Consider the following 12542-nt stretch of genomic DNA (forward strand, 5'->3'; position numbering starts at 1 on the left):
AGGAGCAATCATGGGGAGAAGGCAGCACTAAGCAATGCCCCTAGAGGAGCTCCGTCCTCTACAATGGACAGAGCAAGCAAGCCCACGCGTCCCCTTGGGATTTGCGCAAGGGTACACAGCAGATGGTTCCGGCCAGGCTGCGAATCAAGTCACAGCCAATAGAGTCAAAGCCAGTTTGACTCCGTGACAGCTGGTCATTAGGGCTGCTGTTCAAAAAGGCAACATTGGCTGTTCTATTGCCCCAACTCTAGCTAGGCTGGGGTTCTTGGGAGAGTGATGGGAAGGGAGGCAGGTGCGGCCAGGGTATAGGTTCCCAGAGGTCATTATTCAGATAATGCCAAGAATTACTCCTTTATTGCAGCACCTAGAACAAAACTCCAACCTAGTATGGGACAGCTAGATCCCAGAGGAGGAAGGATTGGAGAGGCCAATGAACGATCTGGAATGCGAGTGGGCAAACCAGCACCAGGCACCCATTTAGAAGCTTGCACAGTAGCTGAGTTCAGAGGCACTTGAATGGGGACAGAGAGAAATATTAAATTTCAACAACACAGCTGCTCAGTTCAGTCTGGATTTGGATTTTTCTGGGTTTCCAAGGGTCCCAAGAAGCAAGAGACTGAAGAGTGAGTTAATTTTAGGTGCTTTTAATAGAAGGGAGGGCGCTGGTGGTAAACTAACTAAACGCAGCTCGAAGACAGCAGCATAATTAAAATAATCAAATGCTGCTCCTTTGATTAATAAGCGACAAGAAGCGAACAACAATAAAGAGAAGAAGAAGAATTCGACTAACTTGTCCAGGCAGCTGCGTGGGCACCTCTTGGGGCATACAGACTGGCAGGGCAGCAGCAGAAGAAGCCACATGCTCGTCAAAGCTGTTGATGCGCGGTTTTTTGGTGGGCTCTGGGCTCGCTAGAGGGGTAACACTATTACGTCTCATGAGCGGGTTAGGTCCCTTCTTTGCTTCCTAAATTAGAGCGAGACAAAGACAAAAAGAAAGAAGGCGAAAGTTATGAAAAAAAGCAATTTTAAATTCTCCTCTATTTCCCCACCCAAAAAAAAAAAAAAAAACCATCTACATACATGGTGCATGTTTGATGCATTAATGTCCCTGATCACCAAGTGCAACACAAAGGTCAGGAGAGACGTTCCAAGGGAAAAAACCCTATACTCTGAACCCTTCTGGTTCTACGCAGAAAAGGCCACGACTTGCAGCGATAATTGACTAGAACAGGAAGGCTCTTCTGTCTCCTTCTCAAGATCTTTCCTGCTGACCCAAGCAGATAGGCAAGAGGGGAGCACAAAAGCAAGAAGCACAGGAGGGCGCGAGTCTAGCCAATGAGAGCGATTGATTCAGCAATTGGACAGAGCAGCCAGCGAAGTTCCATTGCAAAGAGCTTATGCTCACCTAGGGGATGTTCCGCTTCCTGGAACTGCCCACACTTCCCGTGTGAAAGGGAGGGACAGCTACCATGCAGCATATTAGGAGAATAACCAGAGCAATTTGTGCTTGTCTAGCTTTATGTTATCACCACAGCCTAGCTCTTGTTATTGCTGCAGAACCCATTGCTACAATACAGCAGCTGTCAAAGGATTCAGAAGCTCTTGGTCTACGCTACCCAGCCAGGAATTGCTTCACCCATTGCCGACTATGCAGCCACCTCTAGGCGGGAAAGGCTGACTTCTGGCAACCCTACAATGCAGTTTAGGACAGGAAGTGAAGAAAAAAAAGAGCCACCTGAAAGGGGGACAATTTAAATTGGATCTATCAGCACAGCACCCCCGAACACCATGCTGGAGCATGCCTTCAGTGCCAAGGCCATGGAAGTATGCCGTCTCCTAAATCATCAGCACCACTGCTCATAGCACCTACATGTTCCTTGGAGGTCTCCTAGCCACGTACTGACCAGGCTTAACCCTGCTTAGCTTACATGCCCACAGCACATTAATCTCACTCCCCAAAGGAGACTGCTAACATTTTTCCTTCCTCTCCCCTAGCCCTCCACAAGCATACAACGCACTCACCCCTTCTGCTTAACAAGGAACATGGCCTGATGGCTCTAGCCCTAACTACGGCACTGGAGAAATCATTCCCTGCCTCCTCCTCAGGCATTTATCAGTCTAGGCTCATTGGCTGTCAGAGGGCCTTATCCAAAGCCCGATGAAAGTCTGTCCATTGACTTCAGTGCGCTTGGGATCAGGGCTCTAGAATGTAGGGGAAGCACCTGAAGGCAGGTTGGGGGTTTTAGGGTCTTTAATTTCTGAAGCCTCCTCATCTGCCTGCAACTCCTGCAGCCGGTTCTCAAATGGCTGCTCATGGTGCCCAGCCCAGCGATCCCCAACCCCCAGCCCCTCTTGAAGTCCTTGTTGCAGGCTCACATTAGGAGGAAGGAGAGAGAGTGACAGAGATCTAAAGCAAAGCACAACTCACCTCTGTCTGGTCTCTGTGGGTGTTCACCGCTTCGACGTTCAGACAGATGGACTCCACTCGGCAACCTGCAGTGAGAAGCGAGAGACCGTGAGCAATTGATGGTTCCTCGTTACTTTAGGGTAGAGCCCAAAGGCCTCCGTTAGGATCAGGGACCCACTGCGCTAGGCAGCGTACAAACACACAGGAAGAGCGCTCCAGTCCTGCCCCAAAGAGCCTACAATCTAGCCTGAACCAAGGTGTAACCATCAGCAAACACTTCACCCAACCGCGCTAGCCAGCGCGCCAAGGGAAAACGTTCCACTTACCATAGGCCACAGGTGTCAGCTTCAGCACCGTGTGAAGGGGGCATTTCAGGTAGGGCATTTCAGCTGGAGGAAGGGCAAACAAGGGGGGGAGGGGAGGTTAGTGACAGCACAAGTGGCAGAGTCCCGTCTGCAAATGGGTTTGTAGATGTATGGACCGACTCGGTAGAGGCCGGTGGGACTCCCCGTGTATAACTTAGCACACTGCCTAGGTCACGCGAAGCACAGGCAAAACAAGGGTCCACCCAGGGCTCCTCTCTACAGCTGGCCCAACGCCCCTGGCTAGTTCCAATCTCCCACTTCAGCAGTAGGCCGGACTGGGAGACTGAATGCCCCCTCCTCGGCAACTTGGGGACTCCTCAGGCCGACCCTGGAGCTCACTTGGTGGTGCCAGGGTTCCAAAAGATGTTCAGAGGAATGACACTGCAGCAGCCCAGAAGCTGGAGCAGGGACCAGCAGCACAGGAGAGGTCCTACACTCTCAGTGACCAGCCCACCGCATGATACAGCAGGGGCTCAGGCTGGTGCAATTCCACTTAAAATACCACGAGCGTCATATGGCCCAGTCTTTGCAGACACAGAACTGTGTGCACCAAGCAGCACTCCCAGCACCATCCAACTTCGAGAACTCCTTGGAGGAGCGTGTGCAAGGAATCCCTTTCTCTCTGAGCTTCTGTAAAATACCCCCATCCGCCCTCCCCTGGCAGCCCAATGTAGAGCAGCCGGAAGCAACATGGGACCCAACTGCCTCCGGCTAAGACTGCCGGGGTGTGTGTCACATACCCGCGCTCTTGTCTAGGAAATAAGCCAGAAGGCACCGCATCACAGCCTGGTGACAGATCACGAGGACGTTCTCCTGCCTCTCCAGCTCCATGATGACTGGCTCCAGGCGCTGCACCAGATCTTGGTATGACTGCAAAATAAGTAGAGCGAGAGATAAATTCAGAGCACAGTCAGGAATTACAAGGAGTCAAAAGCAAAACCACCGTTTTGATCCATCTACTGAGTTCATGCTTTAAACCAAGGGAACCCCCCAAAGCTCCTGGAGTTTGGAGCTGTACCCACGGCTTACAGGACAAAAGCAGCTGGAACACTGTTGAAATGATGCTTTACATGAGGTCTGTAATAAGAGGTGTTTCCTTCTCCTACTGGATTCTTTTAAACTAGACATATTCACAACCCTCCTCTCCTACTATACAGAAGAATCACCACCATCATTTGAGATCCACCCAACCTTTCCACAATGCCAGCTAGAGTTTGCCTGGAGTTTGTGCCCTTCTGCTTAAGCAGATCTGTTCTGAACCTTGATCTCTCCGCTCAAAAATGAATTTAGCTTTGGTGAAAGGTTCTAAATCAAACAGCCTTACAGACTGAGGTCTTCCATCTAGTCAGAGTACAGGAGGCAGAGACAGTGCGAGATCCCCCACACCGCCAACCTGTTTTAACTCTGAATGATAGGGACCACCCTCTACGAATCAGGAAATAGTTTTGGCTCAGTGGAACATCTGGTCCTTGGCTTCTCTGCAGAGACTGCCAGCATGGTGGCCATCTACCCACTAGGAATTGACTTTCAGTCACGAGTAATATGGATTTGAACAGGTGAACTTGTGGCAAAAGGCTCTATGGCCCATTAGCCACCCCTTCCAAGTAATTTCAGCAGTTCTCTAAAATGAACACACCACATCTCATGACAGAACACTAAACACAAGGTCACTTCTCTGCTCTGGTATTGGGAGGAGAAAGAACCTCAGCAACAGACAGACTTCTGCTTTCATATCTGCACTGGATACTGGAAGGGTTTATTAAGCTACATGGAGTTTTCGAGGATAATGAATATCTATGTTTCAGAAGCTTGTTTTTCTACAAGAGCCATATACTCTGGAGAACAGAAACAAGAGTGGTAGCTGGTGGGAATTTTAGCCCCTACAGTCAATATTACGCACATCACTATTCCATAACTTTGAAATCCACAAGCCTGTATTTTTCCAGGAGCTGGTGGATATTCCTCATACATCTTTATCTTTATTCCATGGCACTGAACTAAACTCCCATGTCAATGAACACAAATCACTTCATCACCCGCTAAAAACATACCATCAGCTCACTCCCCCAGTCAGCAGAGAGCTCTGGAGAAATGCTACCATCAGCCTCAGGAGGGTGCCTTAGGGCAGGGCAGTAAAGAGAACTCCTTTGGGATGGAAGATACTATTTTACATTAAATATAGGGCCAGATTCAGATACCTTTGCTCAGGTTAAGCAGCACCTTATGCCTCGAGCGGTCTTGATGAAATCAACGGGACCACCCAACAACTTGACGAAGGTATCAGAACTAGCCCATTAAAATTTGACAAGCGCCCAGATGGGGTCAGCACTCACATCTAGTTACCGCTTTGACTCAAAGCACTCAGAAAGCCTAGACTGACCCATTCCTTTTCTGCCCTCTAGGTTGGATGCAGTGCAGAAGGGTATACGGGTATGATAGGAAAGTATGTGGCATTTTAGACCAGTCACGTCCCAGAGGGTTTCTCTGCAGACATACCTCTCCAGAAGGGTAGCGGTAATAGTACTTGTCCTGATCGCGTAAAGCATATTCCTCCGGGTGCTGCGCCTTGATCTCTTCGTAAGTCATCTCTTCACATACACCCTGCGGGAACAAGACATCCCCCAAAGTTATTTACTGGGCTTCAGACAACAGAGCTGCAGGTGCCAACCAATGCAGGTACCAGGCAGCCTTACGGCAAACCCTTCTCCTGCACACAGAGAATAGACTGCACTTGAGCCCCTAAGAATTCAGCCGTACAGTGGCCCCAGTGGCAGCAATGTTAAATCAGTAGGTTAGAGACAAAAGCTAACAAGCTCTTTGGCAGCACCGCATTTGCTGCCAAAACCAGGCCGGGAAACAATACTGCCTCTTTACGTCTCTGGAGAGGTTTGATGTCACTGCTTGGGAAATGTCAGCAATGGCTGTCAGAGCTAGGCACGGAGTCAGCTTCCCCCACTTAGCACTTCCACCGCACCTCGGTCCTGGCCCTCCCCTTCCCATGCTCGCTATTACAGCTCCAGCCTCTCCTGGACAAAACCAGCCGAGCTGGCCAGGTCACAGTGTGTTGGAGCGGGCAAACCTTGCTTCCACTGTGACATTTGGGCAGAGGTGGAAGGCCAGTGCCCTCACTGCTCCACTCAGTGAGAGTCAGCAATTAGTAAGCCAGTTAAGATGCTTACAGCATCGATTTCGTTGAGCGCCTTCCACTGTTCATAGGGCAGCTTGAGGGCTTCCGCCGTTTGAATTGTCCTCTTGAGTTGGCTGGTCCAGATTTTGAGGTCCTTCAAGTTCTGCTCCTCAACAAATTTGTTCAATGCGCTGGCAAACTAAAGGAGATAAAACACAAAGGGTGGTTACTGAACCTCTGTTACCCAGGGCTTCCAGATGGTCCTGCTTAATTACCCCTGATTTCAGAGGAGCTCATTTAGGTACCGGTAGTGCACTGAAATGTTGCCAATTCGGAAGACACATTCAGGCCTACACCAAGTATATATATCTGATGCCACCTTGTCTCACACACGGCATATTACACAACCAGGGGCTTGCTCCCACTTGCCCAAATACAAGAGGGATATTGTTCCCCTACCTTCTTGCCCCTATTGGAGAGTCCACAGTCGCCGCCAATCCTCCCTTTGAGGTTGAATTCACTCTCGCCGTGTCGACACAGATAAATGGTGCGTGGCTGGACGTGGATGTTCATTAGGTAATAGACAATCCTGCTCTGGATGTGATCCTGGACCCTGTTCACCAGGAACCTCCGGCCAACATCGATCACTTTGATCAGAGACACATCCCTGCGGAAAACACAGCAAGGAGCAGTGGAAACATGAATCAAAGGCAACTCTCGAGAATAAATGTCAAGGGGATATAATCCCCATGTTAAAAGGATTTGCTGCAGGGGTATTCCATGGTAGCTGTAAGGCTTTCCTTTGAAACCACTGCTACATTGAGACTGGCCAGGTGATCTCCATTTTCCTTGTTCCATTAAAAAAAGATTAAATAAGATTATTCTGACTCCAGGCCCACGGCTGGTAGCTAGCACAAGCCTCCATTGTACGAGAGATCTGGGATGAGGCAGCATCCCCCATGTGGCTTTCACACCTCGGGACAGCTGAGATTGACAGCACACACTGAATGACTGACTACACTGAAACCCTGAAGGCCCAGAGAAAGCCACCTGCTGCCCCACACCAGGTGCAGAAAGTCATAGGATAATGGAGGAGTTACTCATGGTAAAAAAAAGTGTTCCCAAATGGAGATGCAGAGGAGATAAATATTGCAGCACTGCAATATTTATCTGACTGACTCTATCCAGAATCACTTAGGATGACTACGGCCTCCTGGGTGTCTGCTCTGGCTGGAGAGTTGATTACGGTAGGGGACGGTTTCCTCCCAGGGCTCGCAATATTACAGAGCTTTGATGGGATAATGTCAAAAGGTTCACAGAAGTACCCCAAATCTCAGCTGCCCCTCCAAAGTTCTTGGGTCTGGAAACCAGCCTGAAAGCCTCAAAAGATCAGCACATGCTGCTTCTGGTCGGCCCAGAAATTGCATGTAAAAATTTCCGCAGGATGTTCTGGTCCTCTGGTTCCATGCTGGAGCCACAACGCATAAAGGATGGTGAAAAAGCCCACATCTTCTTGGTTCTCCAATAGAGGCTTGAGTTTAGAATGAGAGCTTGGGGCTCGCTCTTAATTTTATTGTAATACAGGGGTGGGCAAACTTTTTGGCCCGAGGGTCACATCCGGGCATGAAACTATATGAAGGGCCGGGTAGAGAAGGCTGTGCCTCCCCAAACAGACTGGCCCCTATCTGCCCCCTCCCACTTCCCACCCCCTGTCTGCCCCCCTCAAAACTCCCAACCCATCCAACCCCCCCAACCTGCTCCTTGTCCCGCGACGGCCCCTTCCCGGGACCTCCCACCCCAACTGCCCCCCGGGACCCCACCCCCTATCTAACCCCCCCGCTCCCTGTCCCCTGACTGCCCCCCATCAAACCTCTGTCCTATCCGACCGCCCCCCCCCCCCAACTGCCCCCTGACTGCCCCCCAGGACTCCCTGCCCCTTATCCAACCCCCCGGCCCCAGCCCTATTACCATGCCGCTCAGAGCAGCATGTCTGGCCGCCACGCTGCCCGGCCAGAGCCAGACACGCTGCCGTGCTGCCCTACATGAAGGGCAGCCCCGCAGCCCAGAGTACTGCCCTGCGGCGGCGTGGCTGCTGGGGAGGGGCCGGGGGCTAGCCTCCTGGACCAGGAGCTCAGGGGCCAGGCAGGACAGTCCTGCGAGCCAAATGTGGCCTGCGGGCCGTAGTTTGCCCACCTCTCTTCTAATAAATTCACTTTTTCAAACAGACACTGAAATACAGATCTATATTTTATTACCCTTTTCTTCCAAGACAAATCACCTCCAAGCCAAGCTCTTTCAAAGCAAAACCCCTTACCTGTCATAGTTATCTGGGTCAAGCGGCTGGTAGCTGGCCTGGTAACAATTGATTCTCTTCATAAAGTCTTCCATGGCATCTGCTGAGTTGCAGTCCCTATAATCTGGGCTAGACAATTTAACTTCCTGCAGGAACACAGAAAGCAAATCAGTGAGTCATCAGAAAGCTTTCTGTACAGACAAAAGCTAGCATCTCAGTCAATGACAGTGCAAACACGATATGTCTTGGAACAATCAGGCTGTTCTAATATCAGGTGTCAAAAGCCTTCCAAGAGCCACGTACAAAGAGTCCACTTACAACTGGAATTTTGGCATTATAAAAGAAGTAAGAACTAATGGTAAGTGTAAGGTGGGTAAACGCATGGCTGCAGCATGTATCTTGGGTTACCATTTCCTCTCAGAATCAAAGGCTACCCAGCTCAAGTGTTTCTCAGTGATTTAGCCTCAATATTTTGTTGCCAAGAAAAGAGAAGCGAGTCCGGTGACAGTCACAGCTCCCTAACAAGTTGGCTGAACACACCCATACTAAGGGAAAAAAATAAACCATCCAACTACTTGTAAAGAGAACCAGTGATGTCTACGTGGTTAGAGTGGAACATGGGAAGCAAGTGACCTTAGGCAAGATAGTTGTACAGCATGGAGCAGAATGAGGTCCTAATCCATGAATACCTACTGCATTATAAATAATGTAAATGTTCTGTGCCTCAGTTTCCCCATCTGCGTAACGGAGGTAATAGTACTTTACTTCCTCCCCCGGCCTCATTAATTAGCATTTGTGAATTGCTTTAGGATCCTTGGATGACACATGCGGTAAGGCCACAATGTTATCATCCAACATTTATTCTAAGTTTCTGATGCTGCAGCACCAAGCTTTGGCATTGCAGCTAACAGTGTTGGTGTTGCAATTACATCAAACTCGCTGACCCTACAATGGCTTACACATGTCAGTAATATGGAAGCCAATGCAACACCTCATGTAAGTAAAGTGTGTGCAGAACTGTTCGCAGGATCGGGGCCTTGTGTCGTTGCTGTCATTACTACAATTTATTTTCTTATATGGCACCTGAGCACTAACACACTGTTAATCTGTAATGTCCGGTGAAGCAGAAACTGACATACATGTAGGAGCCAATTTTATCTCCAGTCACGTCCTCATTAATTAACTTGAAGGGAAGTTATTGATTTGTGTAAAATAAGGTGTACGCTATCCATAGAGATAAGAAGGAAAATAACCAAATCAAGAGTTAGGATAGAGAGAGAGAAATCTGGTCCGCTCCAAGGTTTTGCCCATGGAGACCAAACTCCCACTGAACTTCTTCACAGGAGCTGTGCTTGTATGAGGGTGACAAGATGGGCCCCATTCAAGTGTAGGATGTTCCCAGGTGCACCCTTATCTGTCTGGATGTAACTCAACACTGTGTAGGTAGCAAGTACCATTAAGGGAATTCTATGGAAAGGGGAGATATGAGTCATCTTAATCTGTGGTGACACCAGACACCAATACAAGACAAACCCATGCCCTAAAACCTTGTCACCTAGGAACAAACACCATTTGAACTCTTGGCATCCAGCCAATGGAGTCTGAGGTGCTGTAAAGTGACTTGGAAAGTTGTGATGTATAACTGGAGATAAGATTGGCAGTTGGAACAATGCCTCGTAACAGGTTAGCAGGGAAAGTGAATTTTCATTAAAGAAACAAAAAAAAAGCCCCTCTCTGCTCTGGCCAACCCTAAGACAGGGGGTCACCTCTTCTGACACAGGCACAGGCAGGGCAATACATCAGAAAGACAGTTTCTCAAGAAGGAAGTTGCATGCCATTAATGTTTCTTCCCTAGCTAAAAAAACATGCACAGTGAGGCCTGGGTTACTGTCTTTTCTTGTGCATCTGTTTAATAGCAGACCTTTAGTAAAGTTTTCAAAAAGCACAGAAGTGACTTAGGAGCCTAAGTCCCACTGACTTTCACTGAGATTTGGGCTTCAAGGTCATTTTTGAAAACGGGATTTATAATCCAGCCACTTAAGCACATTTGTTATTAAGTTATTGTGACAAAGTGGCAATATTTTGTAATATTTTTATGAGTCATACGTGTGCCTCAGTTTCCCCCATACTTTGGATTGCTACTAAGTAGTGGGAGAAGGATTAAGTTCGCTCTCAGGGCAGACTACAAAATATAGATGTGTGTCACCTCTGTCTGGGTAGAACAATTAGAGTCATTAAGAAACTGGCTGAAACCAGCCCAGATCTACAAGGGGTCCAGAAACACAATGCAAGCTCCAGTGACTCATAACGTGAGTCTCACCAGCAGGAAGCTCCGGCCAGGGGGGTTGTGAACTCAGCATGATCCTGCCTGGAGAACAAAGGACAGACATGACCAGCAGGGGATAAGAGATGGCTTCTGGAAGAAGCTCGGGGCTTGGAATGGACTGAGGAAGGAAGTCAACGAGAGAAAGAGCTTGAAAATGGAGTTCACCAGAGCTTGGCTGGTGAATTGTGGCTTGACCAGGATGGACTACCCTTTAACCTTCATTTCTCTGTGCTAACCTAAGAACTTCCAATGTTGTGTTCCACTTGACTAATAAACCCTGCTCTGTTTTGAAAATGCTGTTTGGGGGTGGTACTGCAAATACCAGCTGGGGTGCATCAGTCCTTGAAGAGAATACACATCTCTACCAGGAGTCTACCTCCGTTGGACTTGCTGAGCAGAGCAGGGCTGCTGGAGCCCAGTAGCTCAGTCTAGGAGGCCATGAAGCAGTGTGGCCTTCTCTGAAGGAACAGTGAGACCCCCATAGCCGGGGGGGGAGGGGGTCCTGGCACACTGCAGGGCTTCCTCCAAGAGACTGTTCAAAAGCTGAGGTATGGCAGTACGTATTAAAAGAACGGGGATTGGGAGCACAGAAAAGATTGAAAGTGACGGCTGTATTCAAACGCTTTTGCATAGTCCTGAAGTGGCTGATGCCAGACAGTCTTTACACACTTTCTGCCCCGAGACAGATAAAAACTAAAAATCCTCAGCTGGTGTAAATTATCCCAGTGCCGCTGAAGTACAATAAGCAGATCACCAGCTAGGGTCAAATACAATCTGTGCACATACAGGATTTAGAAATAGTTAATAGCTTTCCATTCTCACCATAACATTGGTGGCAACCACGGATGGGTCATTGCAAACAGATTCAATGAAGAACACCTGGAAGACAAGGCAAACGCCAGTTGAAGATTGGCAGTGAAACATAGGGAGTTTATTACATCCAGCCTGATGTCTCCTCTAACCACTTCATGCAATTCGGAGTAGACTGTTTCAAAACTATTTTCTAATCCACCATATGGCAGAAAGTTTCCCCTCTCACCAGCTCATCTATTTTATTCTCCTTGGCTTGGAGATCTTAGGGGGGAGTAGGGTGGAAATGTTCTTATGCTTGGTTCCCTGGGCTCTGGAAACCCAGGGTCAATTCCCTGCTTCACCACAGACTTCCTGTGCGACCCTGAGCACTTAGGCCCAGATCCTCAAAGGTATTTAGACTCCTCACTCCCAAGTTAGGCAACTAAATACTTTCAATTGAGGACCTGGGCCTAGGGCCTAAGTCTCTCTGTGCCTCTGTTTTCCCATCTGTAAAACAGCACTTCCCCATCTCAAAGGGGTGTTGTGAGGCCTGAGAGATACTCAGATACTATGGTAACGCAGGCCATGTAAATACCTTAGATAGATAAAAGTCTGGTGTATACTGACCTTGAACCCATTTTCTTTGGCAAAGTTTAAGACCATTCCTCTTCTCTCCCTTGTTGTGTTGGTAGCATCAAAAACCTATACAATAAAAATGCCAGGGCGGTCATCTTCAGGGGACATTTAAATAGCTTTCGGGGGAGGGGAAGAGGGGAATATTGTTTGACAATATATTTGCTGGGGTTTAGAATCAGAAAAAAAAAGTAATAAATTCATCACTTAAGGCAGTATTCAGTTCTAAGCCTTTCTATCTTAGAACAAAACCATGGCAGTAAAAACCTTCAGAAGGCAAGTAAGGGAGCAAAAGGGATCCTGTGGATTTAATGGAGTGTGCAAGGAAGGATGGTCTTAAGGCACTGAAGTTGTGGGTTCAGTTCCTGGCTCTCCCACCACAAACTTCCTTTGTAGCCTTGGTCAAATCACTTAATTCCTCAGCCTGTTTTCACCCTACAGGCAGCAGGTAGAATACTCATAGGGAAGCTGTGAGGAAGACTTTGTTCAGGTTTGTGAGGCTCTCGATACTGTGGTGATGGGAGCATCTAAGGAAAACAGAATCTGAAGTCCTGTAACGATGGGAATGGCCTCTTCCCCCAGGCACTGTTCCAGTGTGT

General features: G+C 48.5%; 1 protein-coding gene across 7 annotated transcripts in view; it reads right to left on the minus strand.

Annotated features, from left to right (window-relative positions):
• Positions 1-12542, minus strand: part of PFKFB3 (6-phosphofructo-2-kinase/fructose-2,6-biphosphatase 3) — a 101092-nt gene that overhangs the window by 37121 nt on the left and 51429 nt on the right. For 5 of the 7 annotated variants that reach the window (XM_073328838.2, XM_073328843.2, XM_073328840.2 and 2 more), the window contains exons 5-14: positions 11938-12012; positions 11341-11397; positions 8214-8338; positions 6359-6566; positions 5952-6098; positions 5269-5373; positions 3513-3642; positions 2734-2796; positions 2429-2493; positions 791-964 (exon numbers count right to left, since the gene is read on the minus strand). In XM_073328838.2, coding sequence (XP_073184939.1) covers positions 791-964; positions 2429-2493; positions 2734-2796; positions 3513-3642; positions 5269-5373; positions 5952-6098; positions 6359-6566; positions 8214-8338; positions 11341-11397; positions 11938-12012 — 1149 coding nt within the window. The remainder of the gene's footprint in view (positions 1-790; positions 965-2428; positions 2494-2733; positions 2797-3512; positions 3643-5268; positions 5374-5951; positions 6099-6358; positions 6567-8213; positions 8339-11340; positions 11398-11937; positions 12013-12542) is intronic. The other 2 variants (XM_073328839.2, XM_073328844.2) reach the window with 2 other exon arrangements.

Source organism: Lepidochelys kempii, chromosome 1, assembly GCF_965140285.1.
Source record: "Lepidochelys kempii isolate rLepKem1 chromosome 1, rLepKem1.hap1, whole genome shotgun sequence".
Lineage (NCBI taxonomy): Eukaryota > Metazoa > Chordata > Testudines > Cheloniidae > Lepidochelys > Lepidochelys kempii.